Source organism: Oncorhynchus gorbuscha, linkage group LG25 (genome assembly GCF_021184085.1).
Source record: "Oncorhynchus gorbuscha isolate QuinsamMale2020 ecotype Even-year linkage group LG25, OgorEven_v1.0, whole genome shotgun sequence".
Classification (NCBI taxonomy): Eukaryota; Metazoa; Chordata; class Actinopteri; order Salmoniformes; family Salmonidae; genus Oncorhynchus; species Oncorhynchus gorbuscha.
The window spans coordinates 46,364,856-46,385,465 of NC_060197.1; the positions used below are offsets into that span (position 1 = coordinate 46,364,856).

A 20,610-nucleotide genomic window follows, 5' to 3' on the forward strand; every position below is an offset into this window, starting at 1 on the left:
GAGGGAGGGTGAGAGAGAGGGGGAGGAGGGGGAGAGGGAGGGTGAGAGAGAGGGAGGGTGAGAGAGAGGGGGAGGAGGGGGAGAGGGAGGGTGAGAGAGAGGGAGGGTGCGAGAGAGCGAGAGGAGGAAGGTGAGAGGGAGGGTGAGAGAGAGAGGGAGGAGGGAGGTGAGGGGGAGGGTGAGAGAGAGAGGAGGAAGGTGAGAGGGAGGGTGAGAGAGAGAGAGAGAGGAGGAAGGTGAGAGGGAGGGTGAGAGAGAGGGGGAGGAGGGGGAGAGAGAGGGTGAGAGAGAGGGAGGGTGAGAGAGAGGGGGAGGAGGGGGAGAGGGAGGGTGAGAGAGAGGGAGGGTGCGAGAGAGCGAGAGGAGGAAGGTGAGAGGGAGGGTGAGAGAGAGAGGGAGGAGGGGGAGGGTGAGAGAGAGAGAGGAGGGGGATTTGTGAGAGAGAAAGGAAGGAGGGGGAGGGTGAGAGAGATGTTCAATATGCATGTATAAGAGAGATACACAGTGACAGATAGCTAGTCCCTACACCCCTCACACTTACTTGGTAGTCGTTGCTCTTGTTATAATGCATGTTCAGTATGCGATAGAGCTCTGTGTCTCTCCCTAGGCGGAGGGGGGGCTCTCTGCCCTCTCTCCCCAGGCAGGGTGCACCGTCGCGGGCAGCCTGTCTGGCGAAGCGTTCCATCTGGATGTAGAAGAACTCACGGAAGTTACTGAACCACTTGATGAGCTGGGAGGTCACGCAGCGGTTGAACTAACAGGTGGGAAAGAGAGATGGAGAGAGAGAGTAATAGAGAGCGAGAGAGTAATGGAGAGAGAGAGAGAGAGTAATGGAGAGAGAGTAATGGAGAGAGAGAGAGAGTAATGGAGAGAGACAGAGAGAGAGAGAGTAATGAGAGAGAGAGTAATGGAGAGAGAGAGAGTAATGGAGAGAGAGTAATGAGAGAGAGAGAGAGTAATGAGAGAGAGAGAGAGTAATGGAGAGAGAGAGAGAGTAATGGAGAGAGAGAGAGAGTAATGGAGAGAGAGAGAGAGAGAGAGTAATGGAGAGAGAGAGAGAGAGAGAGTAATGGAGAGAGAGAGAGAGTAATGGAGAGAGAGAGAGAGTAATGGAGAGAGAGAGAGAGAGAGAGAGAGAGAGAGTAATGGAGAGAGTGTAATGGAGAGAGAGAGAGAGAGAGAGAGAGAGAGAGAGTAATGGGGAGAGAGAGAGAGAGAGTAATGGAGAGAGAGAGAGAGAGAGTAATGGAGAGAGAGTAATGGAGAGAGAGAGTAATGGAGAGAGAGAGAGAGAGAGAGAGAGAAAGAGAGTAATGGAGAGAGAGAGAGTAATGGAGAGAGAGGGAGAGAGAGAGTAATGGAGAGAGAGAGGGAGATAGAGAGAGAGAGTAATGGAGAGAGAGAGAGAGAGTAATGGAGAGAGAGAGAGGGAGAGAGAGAGAGAGTAATGGAGAGAGAGTTGTAAATGTGTCAGTCAGTGTTGTTGTAGTTGATTATAGTTTCACGGGTACCTTGACATCAGGGAAGTACACTGACTGTACAAAATATTAGGAACACCTGCTCTTTCTACGACAGACTGACTAGGTGAATCATTAGGAACACCCGTTGACCAGGTGGATGCACAATGACAGACTGACCAGGTGGATCACAATGACAGACTGACCAGGTGGATCAACAATGACAGACTGACCAGGTGGATCAACAATGACAGACTGACCAGGTGGATCAACAATGACAGACTGACCAGGTGGATCACAATGACAGACTGACCAGGTGGATCACAATGACAGACTGACCAGGTGGATCACAATGACAGACTGACCAGGTGGATCACAATGACAGACTGACCAGGTGGATCACAATGACAGACTGACCAGGTGGATCACAATGACAGACTGACCAGGTGGATCAACAATGACAGACTGACCAGGTGTCTGCCTTTGAACGCGGTAAGTTTGTAGATGCAAGGTGCGACGGTTTGTGTCAAGAACTACAACGTTGCTGGGTTTTCCCACACTCAACAGTTTCCTGTGTGTATCAAGAATGGTCCACCACCCAAAGGACATCCAGCCAACTTGACACCACTGTGGGAAGCATTGGAGTCAACATGAGCCAGCATCCCTGTGGAACGCTTTCAACATCGCTTTCAACACCTTGTAGAGTCCATGTGTGTGTGTGTGTGTGTGTGTGTGTGTGTGTGTGTGTGTGTGTGTGTGTGTGTGTGTGTGTGTGTGTGTGTGTGTGTGTGTGTTACCTTGACATCAGGGAAGTAAGTCTTGAGAGTGTTAGAGCTGGGGTATCTAGCGTAGAAGAACATCAGTTTGGCTTTCTTCAGATGACAGGGAGACAAACCCTCCTGAGAGTAACCATGGTTAAGGAGTAGCACGGAGATCACACACACACACACACACACACACACACACACACACACACACACACACACACACACACACACACACACACACACACACACACACACACACACACACACACACACACACACACACACACACACACACACACACACACACACACACACACTGTTTCTCACTCCACTCCTCCCCCCCAAAAAAAAGGATATTGAACCCGGACAGAGATACATCCCAGAATCCATCCCACCGTCTCTTCCTCCTCCTCTCATCCCTCCATCCCTCTCATGATGATGTTGCAGCCCTCCATCCAGCCGGTCCAATCCCTCCATCACAGCGAGGGGAGGGAAGGAGGGATGAGAGGAAGAGGAGGAGGGGGTGAGGTGGGGGAAGAAAGGGTTCCCTTTGTGGAGAGGATGAAGGTGAGAGAGAGAACGAGTGAAGAGCTGTTGCATGGTGTAGTGGAGGAGGGGGAGGGGGAGCGGGCAGGAGGGCGGGAGGAAGGGGGAGGAGTCCTTATGACAAGAGGAGGGGGGGAGGAGGGCGGGGTGGGTGTGGTGGTGAGGGGGGTGAGGCTGGCAGAGAGGGGAGAAGGCGTGAGGAGGGAGAAGAGGGTTTTTAGTTCGGTTGTTAGGGTGGTTGTTGAGGGGTAGAAGATGGTTTTGGCGGTTGTCGGGGCGACGGGTAATCAACGGCAACGCTTCAGATTGTTCCTGGTGGGGGGGCGGAGCTCTGTTCGAGTGGTTAGGTGAACCTCCACCCCGTTCTCTCTCCCTCCTCTCTCTCAGGGCTGCCCACACTCCTCCTCCGCCTCCTCCCTCATTCCCTCCCTCTCTGGGTGACAGGGTGAAAGGAAGAATGGAGGGAGGTAGAGGTTCGTTTTGGGTGTATAGACGGAGGACCCTATCGATGACTCGAGCTACAGCGCTTCCCAGTTCCTGTTTCAAAGCTTGGGCAAACTTCTGCTCCCCTCCAAAACGCTCCCATTCCCCCCTCACCACCCCACACCCCATCCACACTGCCGCCCTCTCCAGAACCCCCTCCAAAAACACCCCCCCTCCTCCATTCGCGTTCCTCTGTTCTTCACTCCTTTTCTCATGGTCCCTCGCTTTTCGGTCTCGTTTAGCGATGCCTTGGAAATGGGGAGAAGAGGGGATGAAGGGGAAAGAGAGATCGTCTATTTCTCCCACCTCCTCTTCAGTGATCCCTTCTGCTGTCTCCTCCTCCTCCTCTTTGTCCATCTCTTCATCATCATCCTCCTCCTGCTCTCCTCCAGTCCACCTCTTCTTCTCCTCCTGAGCGGGTCTCTCTCCGAATGCTTTCCATACTTTCTCCTGCAAGGCCTTCAGTCTTTCTCTCGCCTCTTCCAACTGTTCCTTCAGCTCCTCTCTCTCCCTTCTCCTCCCCTCCCTCGCTTTCTCCCTGTTCCCCCTCTCCGCACTCCTCCTCCCTTTCTCCTCCTCCTCTTCTTCTTCCTCTAAGCCTATCTCTCCATCTCCTTTAACTAGACTCTCCAGTCTCAATCGCTTCACTCTCATCATGTCATAACTCCAGTCCGCCACTAGGGCGTCACCGCTCAGCCTCTTCCCCCCCACCCCTACCAACCGTCCACCCATCCCCTCCTCCTCCTCCTCCTCCATCCCTTCCTCTTCCCTGTTATATCTGTCTAGGTGTAATTCCCCCCCGGACCTCATGGGGGCTCCACCAGGCTGCAGCAGGTGGTGGATGAGGGGGTAGGAGGGGTTAGCTCCAGGGTAGGGTGGACCGTGCCCCCCTCCAGAGGGTGTGAGGTTTCTGGGGAGGTCAAGGGCGGTGGAGGGGTCAGGGTAAAGGTCAAAGGGAGAAATCAGGGAGGACTGACGACCAAACAGATCAGAAGGGGAATCCATGGAACCTTCTATTCTCCTCGTCGATGACTGTTTCTGGAAAGAGAGAAAATATTAAACTGGTTAGAAATCAAGTTTGTGTTTTAAAAGTGATAGGAACAGCATTGTGACCGTACCTTACACCTCACGTCAGGCACCTGGAATACTCAGGTGTGACGAACTGAATGTTTCAGAGAAAATGCCCACTAAACACTCACGTCAGTGAAGTATGGCAGTTCAATTCTGTTTATTCAGATGTGACAGAGAGAGATGACAACAGTGGAGGTAGACAGGTAGCAGTGTGAAAGCAGTAGTCCTACTTGACAGTGATAACAACACACACATTTCACTGTACTTCTATCACATATAGACAAACATGCCGGACAGGCAGGCAGGCAGGCAGACACACAGAGAGACAGACAGACAGGACAGACAAAAGTGACATTTTAAATATGATTTTAATCAAGCTATAATCCATAAATTAATTCAACTAAATGTGTGGCAGTTTAACCCTACAGCGAATAGGTCACATCAGTCACCATGGTCACCATGGTAGGGGGGGGGGTATTATAATTCCGTTGCAACATTAACTATATAATCCAACAGTTTAAAAATAGGTAAATATCAATTATTCAAATTCGATCTCTTTTCACAGTTGTGTTCGTTTGGGTGTCACTGACGAGGCTAATACCTATTGGGTCTGTAAAATGGGGTCGTCATTGTAAATAACAATTAGTTCTTAAAAGACTTGCCTAGTTAAATAAAAAGGTTAAATAAAAAAAACATTTAATAAAAGTCTGTACATTGCAATATTAATGTCCAATAGGTACAAATAGAGGTGATTTCCCACAATCAAAGTCCAGCAATATGAGCTACAATGCTAACATGAGCTACAATGCTAACATGAGCTACAATGCTAACATGAGAAACAATGCTAACATGAGAAACAATGCTCATATGAGCTACAATGCTAATATCTGTGCAAACTCTTCAAAGTTGTGATCTTTGGGTGCCATTTCATGGAACCAAGATCCATGGCTAAAGCTGTACAGTGCATACAGTATGCCCCCAATGCAATTCCTTGTAAAGTTAAATAAAAATATTAAATAAAAAATAATATACAATTATTAAGTCCACAGTGCGATTAACTGATTTGTCCTTTTCTGTCAAGTTAAATTGTATTTTGTTTAATTCATATAGCAAAATTCCAAACGTGTTTTCTAGTCCAAATATGGCATGATTCCACTTGTTTTGTTTCCGTTTGCATCAGGTTCAGTGCCGTTCGTTTATTTAGGAGGCGAACCGAATGCGCCACTATCTTCACATAGACCTGTGGCAGTGCTGGCCGCTGCGGAGAACGACGTACCTCCAGGTTACCCCGTTTCCCCGTGTGGATGCGTGCATCGAAAACTTGGTGTCAGCTAGCTGCTACAAGTTACACGTCGGTAGCCTGGTGGTTAGAGGGGGAGGCAGGTAGCCTGGTGGATAGAGTGTAGGGGCGGCAGGTAGTCTAGTGGTTAGACTGTAGGGGGGCAGGTAGTCTAGTGGTTAGACTGTAGGGGGGCAGGTAGTCTAGTGGTTAGACTGTAGGGGGCAGGTAGTCTAGTGGTTAGACTGTAGGGGGGCAGGTAGTCTAGTGGTTAGAGGGGGTGGCAGGTAGCCTAGTGTTTAGACTGTAGGGGGGCACGTAGTCTAGTGGTTAGACTGTAGGGGGGGCAGGTAGCCTGGTGGTTAGAGTGTAGGGGGGCAGGTAGTCTAGTGGTTAGACTGTAGGGGGGGCAGGTAGTCTGGTGGTTAGAGTGGAGGGGTGGCAGGTAGCCTAGTAGTTAGAGTGTAGGGGCGGCAGGTAGGAGTCGCTGGTGCGCGATGAGACGAGGATATCCCTACCGGCCAAGCCCTCCCTAACCCGGACGACGTTAGGCCGGCTGGCTGCGACAGAGCCTGGGCGCAAACCCAGAGTCTCTGGTAGCAGTACAGCGCCCTTCACCATTGCGCCACCCAGGAGGCCCCAACTGTGCTAATTGATTAGTTCAGTGATTTCCTAAATTCAACACACACAAAAACATGAAGTGCCTGCGGGAACCCAGGCCCAGGGTTGCCTACCCCGATCCTTAGAGGTATTACAGTCAATGCTTATGAACTGAATATTGTATTTTGAATTTCCATTACATCACTAACAAAAAAGATTGAATCGTTCAGCAACATGTGCAGTAAATGCGAACATGTCTTTGGTGATGAAAGGTAATCAATGTATCAGACCACTGCATGCTGTCAAATGGGCTTGGATGTGTGACATCTTCAAGCTCCCTTGGCTGTAGACTGTGGCCTTCAGTGGTACCCGGAAACAAGGGCCTTACTTGGGGAGTACAGCATGTGTTGTATTGTAACCACTCAAATTCATACCAACAGCTGCGGACACAAGCACTGACTTATAGTCACTTTGTCGACTTGTACCACTCTTCAGTCTTGTCTGGGATATATATTTTCGTTGACAAGCCTGTGTTGATGTGTCGGAAATACATGAATAAAAATGAATTTTCCCTGGACATGAGACTTTAATTTACCTTTTGAAATCACAAGCTCTTATACCACAAAAGTTAGAATTTTGTTTTTATAATTAACAATAAAACATTTAAAAAAGTTGTTTATACAAAAAAAAACTTGACTGTGGCCTTTGAAAGCAGTGATAGTTGCATCCCTCCTCGAAACAGTCTGTGGATACAGGGTGGCAGGTTTGTTGATGTGTTGCTAGCTGACAACAGGGTGGCAGGTTTGTTGATGTGTTGCTAGCTGACAACAGGGTGGTAGGTTTGTTGATGTGTTGCTAGCTGACAACAGGGTGGCAGGTTTGTTGATGTGTTGCTAGCTGACAACAGGGTGGTAGGTTTGTTGATGTGTTGCTAGCTGACAACAGGGTGGCAGGTTTGTTGATGTGTTGCTAGCTGACAACAGGGTGGTAGGTTTGTTGATGTGTTGCTAGCTGACAACAGGGTGGCAGGTTTGTTGATGTGTTGCTAGCTGACAACAGGGTGGCAGGTTTGTTGATGTGTTGCTAGCTGACAACAGGGTGGCAGGTTTGTTGATGTGTTGCTAGCTGACAACAGGGTGGTAGGTTTGTTGATGTGTTGCTAGCTGACAACAGGGTGGCAGGTTTGTTGATGTGTTGCTAGCTGACAACAGGGTGGCAGGTTTGTTGATGTGTTGCTAGCTGACAACAGGGTGGCAGGTTTGTTGATGTGTTGCTAGCTGACAACAGGGTGGCAGGTTTGTTGATGTGTTGCTAGCTGACAACAGGGTGGTAGGTTTGTTGATGTGTTGCTAGCTGACAACAGGGTGGTAGGTTTGTTGATGTGTTGCTAGCTGACAACAGGGTGGTAGGTTTGTTGATGTGTTGCTAGCTGACAACAGGGTGGTAGGTTTGTTGATGTGTTGCTAGCTGACAACAGGGTGGTAGGTTTGTTGATGTGTTGCTAGCTGACAACAGGGTGGTAGGTTTGTTGATGTGTTGCTAGCTGACAACAGGGTGGTAGGTTTGTTGATGTGTTGCTAGCTGACAACAGGGTGGTAGGTTTGTTGATGTGTTGCTAGCTGACAACAGGGTGGTAGGTTTGTTGATGTGTTGCTAGCTGACAACAGGGTGGTAGGTTTGTTGATGTGTTGCTAGCTGACAACAGGGTGGCAGGTTTGTTGATGTGTTGCTAGCTGACAACAGGGTGGTAGGTTTGTTGATGTGTTGCTAGCTGACAACAGGGTGGTAGGTTTGTTGATGTGTTGCTAGCTGACAACAGGGTGGTAGGTTTGTTGATGTGTTGCTAGCTGACAACAGGGTGGTAGGTTTGTTGAAGTGTATTATCAAAAATAAAACGTTATTTGTCGTGCGTCAAATACAACAGGCGTAAACGTCACAGTGAAATGCTTACTTTACAAGCCCTTTCCCAACTATGCAAAGATAAAAAGGTACTTGGGCCATACGCACCCCCTTCTGGTCGGATGCCCAGCAGGTGCCACACCCGGCGGTGATGCAGCCAGTCAAGATGCTCTCAATGGTGCAGCTGTATAACATTTTGAGGATCTAAGGGGCCGATGCCAAATCTTTTTAGCCTCCTGAAGGGGGAAAGAGGCGTTGTCGTGCCCTCTTCACCACACGCGTTGGTGTGTTTGGACCATGATAGGTCCTTAGTGATGTGGACACCGAGGAACTTGTTATGGTGCAATGTAAAAGAAAACAATATCATAATTTACTGACACGGGAGTGCTCCATGTTCCTGCTGGAAGCAAGCCTCAACCTGGATGCAGACAAATCTCCTGCCTTAGATGCAGCCATTCATCTCCATCAGGCTCCAAGAAATCATTAAATCTATAGCTGTTAAGTAACATAATAGAACATTGTAATATTCTAAAGTAACATAATAGAACATTGTAATATTCTAAAGTAACATAATAGAACATTGTAATATTCTAAAGTAACATAATAGAACATTGTAATATTCTAAAGTAACATAATAGAACATTGTAATATTCTAAAGTAACATAATAGAACATTGTAATATTCTAAAGTAACATAATAGAACATTGAACACTGCTAAGCTGTTATTTATATTATGGCACCACGTCTCATCTCACTAACAATTGCTATGGCGAACAGCAAATTCCACTATTGTGGCTAATCCTTATTGTGGCTAGCTTCATAAGGGACTTCTTCCATCATGGCAGCATCTTCCTTATTTGACTGTGGTTAGCTGCTAGGTTAGCTGCTAGGTTAGCTGCTAGTTTAGCTGCTAGTTTAGATGCCTGTGATTGTTGAGACCTAATTTTGCAGCCCAACTGCTTCAAAGATGGATGTATAGAATTAGCCTAGCTAGCTTGCTAGCCTAATTTACATCCCTCTTAAATTAGGTATCCACGATGGCTTAATTCAGAAAGTAGGCGACACCTCAGAGTTACATCTGAAAGAGGGTTGGCAACAACACCTCCTCCACACTGACTCTTAACACAGGTGCACCCCAGGGGTGTGTCCTCAGTCCTCTGCTGTACTCCCTTGGGGGCCCCCCAGGGGTGTGTCCTCAGTCCTCTGCTGTACTCCCTTAGGGGCCCCCCAGGGGTGTGTCCTCAGTCCTCTGCTGTACTCCCTTAGGAGCCCCCCAGGGGTGTGTCCTCAGTCCTCTGCTCTACTTCCTGTTCACCAACGACTGTGGGGTTTTGCACGACGCCAACTCCATTATCTAGTCTCCATGACGACACCATGGCTGTAGGCACGATAACCAACAACGACGAGTCAGCCTATAGGGAGGAGGTAAGTGAACTGACATTGTGGTGTCATGACAACAACCTCTCCCTCAACGTCAACAAAACAAAGGAGTTGATTGTTGACTTCAGCAAGCAGAGGGGGGGGGGACATGCTCCAATCCACATCTACGGGAGTAGAGAGAATCACGAGTTTTAAGTTTCTCAGTGTCCACATCACAGAGGACTTGTCATGGATCAACAACACCACCAGTCTTGTCAAGAGGTTGCAACAGCGTCTCTACTTCCTAAGGGGGCTGAAGAAATTTGCCATTCCACCCCGGGTACTTATTTTCCACCATAATTTGCAAATAAATTAATTAAAAATCCTACAATGTGATTTTCTGGATTTTTTTCTCTCATTTTGTCTGTCATAGTTGAAGTGTACCTATGATGAAAATTACAGGGCTCTCTCATCTTTTTAAGTGGGAGAACTTGCACAATCGGTGGCTGACTAAATACTTTTTTGCCCCACTGTATATACTTATATATATATATATATATATATATGTATATATATACTTATTACTCCCCCCCCAATACACATGTAAATGTTGGACTATAAATTGTGCCTTCCTGTATTATACTTTGGCTAAAATATTTATTATATTCTACTGAGCCTTTAACTTTATGTTCGTATTCTTCTCTTTTATTTAGTACTGTTGTTGCATTGTCGAGAAGGAACCTGCAAGTAAGCATATCATTGGACCACGAATACCATGCGTATCCTGTAGATACGACTAATAAAACTTGACTAGCTAATGTGATCTAGCTAACATGAGTTAGCCAACACGCATTGCTTCTGAAACATGCCACGATCCTGCTTGCTTCACATCTGACAGATATTTAGCTATCGTGGATAGCTAGATAGTCATATTTTATGATACTTGAAGTTTAGTTCATTATCTAGATAGCTAGCTATCTAAGTGTAAAATGTAGATTCTGACTGTAAAACGCAGCTAGCTAGCTACCTAAGTGTAAAATGTAGAGTGACTTTAAAACGCAGCTAGCTAGCTACCTAAGTGTAAAATGTAGAGTGACTGTAAAACGCAGCTAGCTAGCTACCTAAGTGTAAAATGTAGAGTGACTTTAAAACGCAGCTAGCTAGCTACCTAAGTGTAAAATGTAGAGTGACTGTAAAACGCAGCTAGCTACCTACCTAAGTGTAAAATGTAGAGTGACTGTAAAACGCAGCTAGCTAGCTACCTAAGTGTAAAATGTAGAGTGACTGTAAAACGCAGCTAGCTAGCTACCTAAGTGTAAAATGTAGAGTCTGACTGTAAAACGCAGCTAGCTAGCTAAGTGTAAAATGTAGAGTGACTGTAAAACGCAGCTAGCTACCTAAGTGTAAAATGTAGAGTCTGACTGTAAAATGCAACTAGCTAGCCAGCCAACTCGACTTTCAGTTGTAGCCAAGCTAGTTATCTTGTAACATTAGTTTACCGTGCTTTTCTGTCCAACTGGACATTCCTCTCACCAATCCCGGCCGACTCTTTCTCGCCTACTCCCGTCTCTCGGTCTTCTTCTAGGTTCAAAATCATATGGCTGTAGCCCGGTGTCTTATTGTCAAAAGAAATCCACCCATAACCTGGTGTAGCTAGTCAGTCAATGGCTCAGTGTTCCAAAGTTTTTCACCTGGATTCTACGTCAAGCAAGGACAATGTTCCATTTGTGTGTTTTCACGGTGCGTGTTTCGCCACAGCAGCATAAAATAGATTTTATCTCCAATTTCTAATGTCGGGAAAAAATAGTGACACTGATACATGTATGCTCTACACATGATTGTTTTTTTTGGGGGGGTGGGGGGGTGGGAGGTGCTAATGTTAAACATGATCTTTAAAATGTTGAACACCGTTATGTCATACTGAACGCAGCCCAGGCAAGTGTAACGGCACTGTGGCATTGATCAACCAATGGTGTGTTAGATAACAGCCACACACGTTTGGTTGACGCCCCCCTCATTATCATATTGGCGGAAGAAATACAGAAACAAATCATATCAATTAAAATAACAGAAATAAACTGCTATTAATTATTCATCTGTGTGCATTCATTAATCTGTTTATATGAGCATTTATTTATGTATTTATCTATTTGTGTGTTTTAATTCATTTCTAATTATGCCAGGTTTAGTCCTCCGTAAATGAGCAGCTGCCACCCATTAATTATCGGTGCACGTACAGTATGTCGCAGTTGATAATAAGGCTACATAAACATGGACGGACACGCGCACACAGGTCAGTGCACTCACAGCAAAGGACATACGGAGTCCAGTCAAAGTGTAGACAAACCAAAAGTAGAATTGACTTAAGACAATAACTCACTCAATCGGATAACACCCCGCACGGAAACCGACTCTTCTCTCTCTCTCTGTGATAATGTTAGAACCGGTTAGTTCTGCGGTGTTCCTCTTCCCGTTTTATCTGTCTGCAACCGCTCCTCTCGTGCCCTTCTGTTTGCTCTGGTCAGTGCATCCGCTCCGTAGGAAAGCAAAGCCCTGCGCCCTGTGTTTCCTGTTATTGCTGCTCCTCGTTGTCAATCCCCCTCTCCCTTTCTAACTCTGTCCCTCTCTCCATCTGTACTTTCTCTATCTCTCTGTCTATCTCTAGCTTCCTAACATACAGTATCTCCCTGTGACATCCTCACACGCTTTGAAAAGGAGGGCGGGCTCGCGAGCTGTTGTCCACTTCACGGCACGGTTGGCATTAACCCCCTTGTTCCCTTATCTCCTTTTTCTCTCTGTCCATTATGTAGACTAAAGTATAGCTACGTGATAGTTCATCCTCTAACGACTTGCCGAAACTGAAATTCACTGTGATTATTTTTATATATTATATATATATATTTGTGGCTGTAGGACTGAGGGTATATCCAAGGGGTAGTTAGTTACTGGGGCAACTAATTATTTTTATATATTATATATATATATATTTGTGGCTGTAGGACTGAGGGTATATCCAGGGGGTAGTTAGTTACTGGGGCAACTAAACTTCATACTCACTCTCCACGTGGGCAGATATCCCAGTAGTGGAATCCTGGCTCCTGTCCTATCACAGAGCAGAGTTCACATTCCCTAGGTCTCTCATTGGCTCTGTAAAACGACCATTATAATCAGTTGGTTTAGACTATAGTTTGACAGATTTTCTTCAGCCCCAAATGACACCCTGATTTTAGTCCCCGGTCAAGGAAATAGGGCGTAATTTGGGACAAAACGGAATGACTGACAGCTGAAACTCGTAGCCTCGCTTGAAGGAGTCAAATATTAACTATTTTTTTTGGTTATCTCTCGAAGAAAAACATTGATTTATTTGTAGACAGCATTTATTCACATGAAGGGCCCAGACAGCAAATATGGACAATGTTTATTGGCTATATGGACAATGTGTTTTATTGTCACCTTGGCTTGTTTAATGCCAGGGTCCTGTCAGCTTTTAGGGCCTTTTGTGGTTGATAGAAGGGTTAATGACTTACTAACAAATAGCAATCATCATCTCACCTGTTCATCTACTGTAGTCTGTAGCCCGTAACACACACCCGCCTCACTCTGTCCCTCATCCCTCCCATCCTCCATCTCTCCTCTTCATTGTAAGCACCCCCCCCCCCCCCCCAAAAAAAAAGGTTGTGGTTGTTATGGTAACAATGGCGGTAACAAAAGATGCCTGAGAGAGGGCCGTTTGTCTGGATTAACAACAGCATATGCAGAGAAATGATGAAGTGTGTGTACGTGTGTGTGTGAGAGAGTGTGTTTTTCCTCTGTGTGTGTGTGGGGACAGATTTATTTAGCCAGTGTATTTAACTGACCATAAACCCTTTCAACAGATAGCTAGCTTAGTTACATTATATTTTGGCTCAGAGCAGAGAGGAGGATGATGTGTATCTCTGTCTGTGTGTCTCTCTCTCTCTCTCTCTCTCTCTCTCTCTCTCTCTCTCTCTCTCTCTCTCTCTCTCTCTCTCTCTCTCTCTCTCTCTTTGTGTGTGTGTGTCTGTCTCTCTGTGTGTGTGTGTGTGTGTCTCGTTCTCTCTGTGTGTGTCTGTCTCTCTGTGTGTGTGTGTGTCTCTCGTTCTCTCTCTGTGTGTGTGTCTCTCACTCTCTCTGTGTGTGCTGCCTCTTTCTGAGGTCTGTTACATGTCAACCACTTGGCCCAACATCAAGCAGCTCATCCAATGACTGATGTTGTAACACAGTGTGTGTGTTTGATGATCTAACACTTCAATATCACTCTGGGAACACAGCAGCGCCAGGAAAAATAGGGCATCCCAGAGAGAGGGATGCAGAGCGGGGGAGAGGGGCAGAGAGGGATGCAGGGATGGGGAGAGAGGGATGCAGGGATGCAGGGATGGGGAGAGAGGGATGCAGGGATGGGGAGAGAGGGATGCAGGGATGCGGGGATGGGGAGAGAGGGATGCAGGGATGGGGAGAGAGGGATGCAGGGATGGGGAGAGAGGGATGCGGGGATGGGGAGAGAGGGATGCAGGGATGGGGAGAGAGGGATGCAGGGATGGGGAGAGAGGGATGCAGAGCGGGGAGAGGGGCAGAGAGGGATGCAGGGATGGGGAGAGAGGGATGCAGGGATGCAGGGATGGGGAGAGAGGGATGCAGGGATGGGGAGAGAGGGATGCAGGGATGGGGAGAGAGGGATGCAGAGCGGGGGAGAGGGGCAGAGAGGGATGCAGGGATGGGGAGAGAGGGATGCAGGGATGCAGGGATGGGGAGAGAGGGATGCAGGGATGGGGAGAGAGGGATGCAGGGATGGGGAGAGAGGGATGCGGGGATGGGGAGAGAGGGATGCAGGGATGGGGAGAGAGGGATGCAGGGATGGGGAGAGAGGGATGCGGGGATGGGGAGAGAGGGATGCGGGGATGGGGAGAGAGGGATGCGGGGATGGGGAGAGAGGGATGCGGGGATGGGGAGAGAGGGATGCGGGGATGGGGAGAGAGGGATGGGGGATGGGGAGGATGGGGGATGGGGAGAGGGGATGCGGGGATGGGGAGAGAGGGATGCGGGGATGGGGAGAGAGGGATGCGGGGATGGGGAGAGAGGGATGCGGGGATGGGGAGAGAGGGATGCGGGGATGGGGAGAGAGGGATGCGTGGATGGGGAGAGAGGGATGCGGGGATGGGGAGAGAGGGATGCGGGGATGGGGAGAGAGGGATGCGGGGATGGGGAGAGAGGGATGCAGGGATGGGGAGAGAGTGATGCAGGGATGGGGAGAGAGGTAGGGGGAGAGAGAGAACAGGAAGGGAGGAAGATGAATGAGAGCAAAATAACAGGAATTGAGGTAAAGAGAGCAGAGAGAAAACAGGAAGGGAGGAAAAGAGAAAGAAGGGTTAGAACTGGGGGGGGGAGGAGAGAGCAGTCAAACAGCCTTAGGCAAGGTGACAGAGCGGGATAAAGGGGAAAAGAGAGAGGGAGGGAGGAGAGAGCAGTCAAACAGCCTTAGGCAAGGTGACAGAGAGGGATAAAGGGGAAAAGAGAGAGGGAGGGTTGAGAGAGGGAGAGAGGAAGTAGAGAGAATAGAAACAGAGGGTGTGTGTGGGTATGAAGGAAACACATTATGCTTATTCGTTCATTTCACAGCAGAGCAGACCACTGAGGTGTGTGTGTGTGTGTGTTAGGGGGTGGGGGATATCCTGTAACACATATAGGTCATTGGAAGGTGTGTGCGCATGTCTGTGTGTACAGTGCATTTGTGAGTGCGTTGGGGTTGAGTTTGCCTACAGGATGTGTGAGTTTACATATATGTAAAAGTAGAGTCAGTAAAGTATCGCTTAGGCAAGTGTTTGTGTGTCTGTAATTTATGTGCAAATCAAATCAATTGTTATTGGTCACATACACATGGTTAGTAGATGTTAATGGTCACATGGTTAGCAGATGTTATTGGTCACATGGTTAGCAGATGTTATTGGTCACATGGTTAGCAGATGTTATTGGTCACATGGTTAGCAGATGTTATTGGTCACATGGTTAGCAGATGTTATTGGTCACATGGTTAGCAGATGTTATTGGTCACATGGTTAGCAGATGTTATTGGTCACATGGTTAGCAGATGTTAATGGTCACATGGTTAGCAGATGTTAATGGTCACATGGTTAGCAGATGTTATTGGTCACATGGTTAACAGATGTTAATGGTTACATACACATGGTTAGCAGATGTTATTGGTCACGTGGTTAGCAGATGTTATTGGTCACATACACATGGTTAGCAGATGTTATTGGTCACGTGGTTAGCAGATGTTATTGGTCACATACACATGGTTAGCAGATGTTATTGGTCACATGGTTAGCAGGTGTTATTGGTCACATGGTTAACAGATGTTATTGATTACATACACATAGTTAGTAGATGTTATTGCGAGTGTAGCGAAATGCTTGTGCTTCTATTTCCAACAGTACAGTAATATCTAACAATTTCACGACATTGATTTACATTGGTGCTGTTGACACGGATCACTGGTTGCTGCGGAAAGAGGAGGAGGTCAAAAGGGGGGGGGGGTGTAGCCGATGTGAAATGGCTAGCTAGTTAGTGGTGGTGCGCGCTAGTGGCGTATCAATCGGTGACATCACTTGCTCTGAGACCTTGAAGTAGTTGTTCCCCGGCAAGGGCCGCGGCTTTTGTGGAGCGATGGGTAACGATGCTTCGTGGGTGACTGTTGATGTGTGCAGAGCGTCCCTGGTTCACGCCCAGTCTATACTGTTACATCTATTTCACACAAATCTAAAGTAAAGGAATGGAATTAAGATTATATACAGTGGGGCAAAAAAGTATTTAGTCAGCCACCAATTGTGCAAGTTCTCCCACTTAAAATGATGAGAGAGGCCTGTAATTTTCATCATAGTTACACTTCAACTATGACAGACAAAATGAGAAAAAGAAATCCACAAAATCACATTATAGGATTTTTAATGAATTTATTTGCAAATTATGGTGGAAAATAAGTATTTGGTCAATAACAAAAGTTTATCTCAATACTTTGTTATATACCCTTTGTTGGCAATGACAGAAATCAAACATTTTCTGTAAGTCTTCACAAGGTTTTCACACACTGTTGCTGGTATTTTGCCCATTCCTCCATGCAGATCTCCTCTAGAGCAGTGATATTTTGGGGCTGTTGCTGGGCAACACGGACTTTCAACTCCCTCCAAAGATTTTCTATGGGGTTGAGATCTGGAGACTGGCTAGGCCACTCCAGGACCTTGAAATGCTTCTTACGAAGCCACTCCTTCATTGCCCGGGCGGTGTGTTTGGGATCATTGTCATGCTGAAAGACTGTATGTATGGGGCTTGCCTGTCCTAGCCAGTCCTCTACAATAGTATGGTGCTTGCCTTTCATAGTCACTCGGTAGCTCACCATATAAGACGCTTCTAGCCCCTTCTCATTAATGGTATCTGTTGCTTTTATCCATGTCTTACTACTCAAAAGTTGTCTATATTCTCGCTCAAAAACCTCTGGCTTATTTTTCAAATTGCCATGTTTTGTTTCTAAATGTCTGCGCCAAGAGTGAAGGTTTCACCGAGTTGTGAGATAATACTGTAGCACATATTACACACTGTGGCTGAGGATAGGCACTACTCCCAGTATAAGTGAAGGTTTCATCGAGTTGTGGGATACTACTGTAGCACATATTACACACTGTGGCTGAGGATAGGCACTACTCCCAGTATAAGTGAAGGTTTCATCGAGTTGTGGGATACTACTGTAGCACATATTACACACTGTGGCTGAGGATAGGCACTACTCCCAGTATAAGTGAAGGTTTCATCGAGTTGTGGGATACTACTGTAGCACATATTACACACTGTGGCTGAGGATAGGCACTACTCCCAGTATAAGTGAACCCCAAATCAATGTAGTTCTCATCATATTTGCTCCTCTTCGATGGTCCAACGTCCCTGTCTGTTGGGTGCTTTCCCAGGTAAGGGAGACAGTAGCTTGGTGCTTTCCCAGGTAACGGGACAGTAGCTTGGTGCTTTCCCAGGTAAGGGGGCAGTAGCTTGGTGCTTTCCCAGGTAAGGGGGCAGTAGCTTGGTGCTTTCCCAGGTAACGGGACAGTAGCTTGGTGCTTTCCCAGGTAAGGGGGCAGTAGCTTGGTGCTTTCCCAGGTAAGAAGGGACAGTAGCTTGGTGCTTTCCCAGGTAAGGGGGCAGTAGCTTGGTGCTTTCCCAGGTAAGGGGGCAGTAGCTTGGTGCTTTCCCAGGTAAGAAGGGACAGTAGCTTGGTGCTTTCCCAGGTAAGAAGGGACAGTAGCTTGGTGCTTTCCCAGGTAAGGGGGCAGTAGCTTGGTGCTTTCCCAGGTAAGAAGGGACAGTAGCTTGGTGCTTTCCCAGGTAAGAAGGGACAGTAGCTTGGTGCTTTCCCAGGTAAGGGGGCAGTAGCTCGGTGCTTTCCCAGGTAAGAAGGGACAGTAGCTTGGTGCTTTCCCAGGTAAGGGGGCAGTAGCTTGGTGCTTTCGGTTAATGTGATTGGATGAGTAACGGTTAATGTGATTGGATGAGTAATGCTTAATGTGATTGGATGAGTAACGGTTAATGTGATTGGATGAGTAACGGTTAATGTGATTGGATGAGTAACGGTTAATGTGATTGGATGAGTAACGGTTAATGTGATTGGATGAGTAACGGTTAATGTGATCGGATGAGTAACGGTTAATGTGATTGGATGAGTAACGGTTAATGTGATTGGATGAGTAACGGTTAATGTGATTGGATGAGTAACGGTTATTGTGATTGGATGAGTAACGGTTAATGTGATCGGATGAGTAACGGTTAATGTGATCGGATGAGTAACGGTTAATGTGATTGGATGAGTAACGGTTAATGTGATTGGATGAGTAACGGTTAATGTGATCGGATGAGTAACGGTTATTGTGATTGGATGAGTAACGGTTAATGTGATCGGATGAGTAACGGTTAATGTGATTGGATGAGTAACGGTTAATGTGATTGGATGAGTAACGGTTAATGTGATCGGATGAGTAACGGTTAATGTGATTGGATGAGTAACGGTTAAAGTGATCGGATGAGTAACGGTTAATGTGATCGGATGAGTAACGGTTAATGTGATCGGATGAGTAATGCTTAATGTGATTGGATGAGTAACGGTTAATGTGATTGGATGAGTAACGGTTAATGTGATCGGATGAGTAACGGTTATTGTGATCGGATGAGTAACGGTTAATGTGATTGGATGAGTAACGGTTAATGTGATTGGATGAGTAATGGTTAATGTGATTGGATGAGTAACGGTTAATGTGATTGGATGAGTAACGGTTAATGTGATTGGATGAGTAACGGTTAATGTGATCGGATGAGTAACGGTTAATGTGATTGGATGAGTAACGGTTAATGTGATTGGATGAGTAATGCTTAATGTGATTGGATGAGTAACGGTTAATGTGATTGGATGAGTAACGGTTAATGTGATCGGATGAGTAACGGTTAATGTGATTGGATGAGTAACGGTTAATGTGATTGGATGAGTAACGGTTAATGTGATCGGATGAGTAACGGTTAATGTGATTGGATGAGTAACGGTTAATGTGATTGGATGAGTAACGGTTATTGTGATCGGATGAGTAACGGTTAATGTGATTGGATGAGTAACGGTTAATGTGATTGGATGAGTAACGGTTAATGTGATTGGATGAGTAACGGTTAATGTGATTGGATGAGTAACGGTTAATGTGATCGGATGAGTAACGGTTATTGTGATCGGATGAGTAACGGTTAATGTGATTGGATGAGTAATGGTTAATGTGATTGGATGAGTAACGGTTAATGTGATCGGATGAGTAACGGTTAATGTGATTGGATGAGTAATGCTTAATGTGATTGGATGAGTAACGGTTATTGTGATTGGATGAGTAACGGTTAATATGATTGGATGAGTAACGGTTAATGTGATTGGATGAGTAACGGTTAATGTGATCGGATGAGTAACGGTTAATGTGATTGGATGTTAATGATTTGACTAGGCTACCTGTATTTGACATTGTGTTGTTATTTCACTGAACACTAGATGGTTTCGTTTTATGACAGTGAAACGAGGACTACTCAGGCGAGAGAAAAAAACACACAAAAAACTCACCCAAATGTGTAGTCCAGTTGGAAAATATAAATGGACTGTTTGAAAATGTGTGACTCACGTTTTCATTCGGGGCTCACCTCCCGACGGCATCGCCCCAGTTTGGGAATACCTGATATAGGACACCTTATGGACCCTCTGACCGAGCTCTCACAGTGTGTGAAGCGCCGTACGATAAAGAACATGTGATGTCTCTAAACACACACACACACACAAGCACAGAAATAGACACTATCTATATCGCTCTCTCACGACAACACTGGCACCAATTACCCTCTCTGACTGAAGTGTTTTGATGGCATAAATGTCACAGACAGAGAGGAGAGGGAGATGGAGGGATAGAAAGAGGAAGAGACACGGAGAGAAGTGGAGAGAGGAGAGGGAGATGGAGGGATAGAAAGAGGAAGAGACATGGAGAGAGGGAGGGAGAGAAGTGGAGAGAGAGAGGGAGACGGAGGGATAGAAAGAGGAAGAGACATGGAGAGAGGGAGGGAGAGAAGTGGAGAGAGAGAGGGAGAGAAGTGGAGAGAGAGAGAGTGAGAGAAGTGGAGAGAGGGAGGGAGAGAAGTGGAGAACGGGAGGGAGGGAGAGAAGTGGAGAGAGGGAGGGAGAGAAGTGGAGAACAGGGAGAGAGGGAGGGAGAGAAGTGGAGAGAGAGAAGTGGAGAGAGGGAGAGAAGTGGAGAGAGGGAGAGAAGTGGAGAACAGGGAGGGAGGGAGGGAGGGAGGGAGGGAGGGAGGGAGGGAGGGGGTAAATAGAAAAAGAAAGAGATGAGCGCTGACTCAGCATCCCTTGTTTTGTTCCATCTCTCTCCTCTCTCCTCTCCTCTCTCCTCTCCTCCCTCTCTCTCCTCTCCTCCCTCTCTCTCCTCTCCTCCCTCTCTCTCCTCCCTCTCTCTCCAGAACGCACAAACAAAGAACGAGAGAGAGAAAAGGGTCAGGATTTTTTTCCCCCTAATCCGTTTTTCCCGGACAATGAAGAGATCATCCTCTCTTATCCTTTAATCAG

General features: G+C 46.7%; 1 protein-coding gene across 1 annotated transcript in view; it reads right to left on the reverse strand.

Moving 5' to 3' along the window:
• Positions 1-12,221, reverse strand: part of LOC124014181 (prospero homeobox protein 1-like) — a 30,918-nt gene extending 18,697 nt beyond the window's left edge. Inside the window, exons 1-4 of the mRNA XM_046328941.1 lie at positions 11,842-12,221; positions 2,582-4,291; positions 2,255-2,362; positions 542-754 (exon numbers count right to left, since the gene is read on the reverse strand). Coding sequence (XP_046184897.1) covers positions 542-754; positions 2,255-2,362; positions 2,582-4,258 — 1,998 coding nt within the window. The 5' untranslated portion in view covers positions 4,259-4,291; positions 11,842-12,221. The remainder of the gene's footprint in view (positions 1-541; positions 755-2,254; positions 2,363-2,581; positions 4,292-11,841) is intronic.
• Between the last annotated feature and the right edge of the window lie 8,389 nt (positions 12,222-20,610).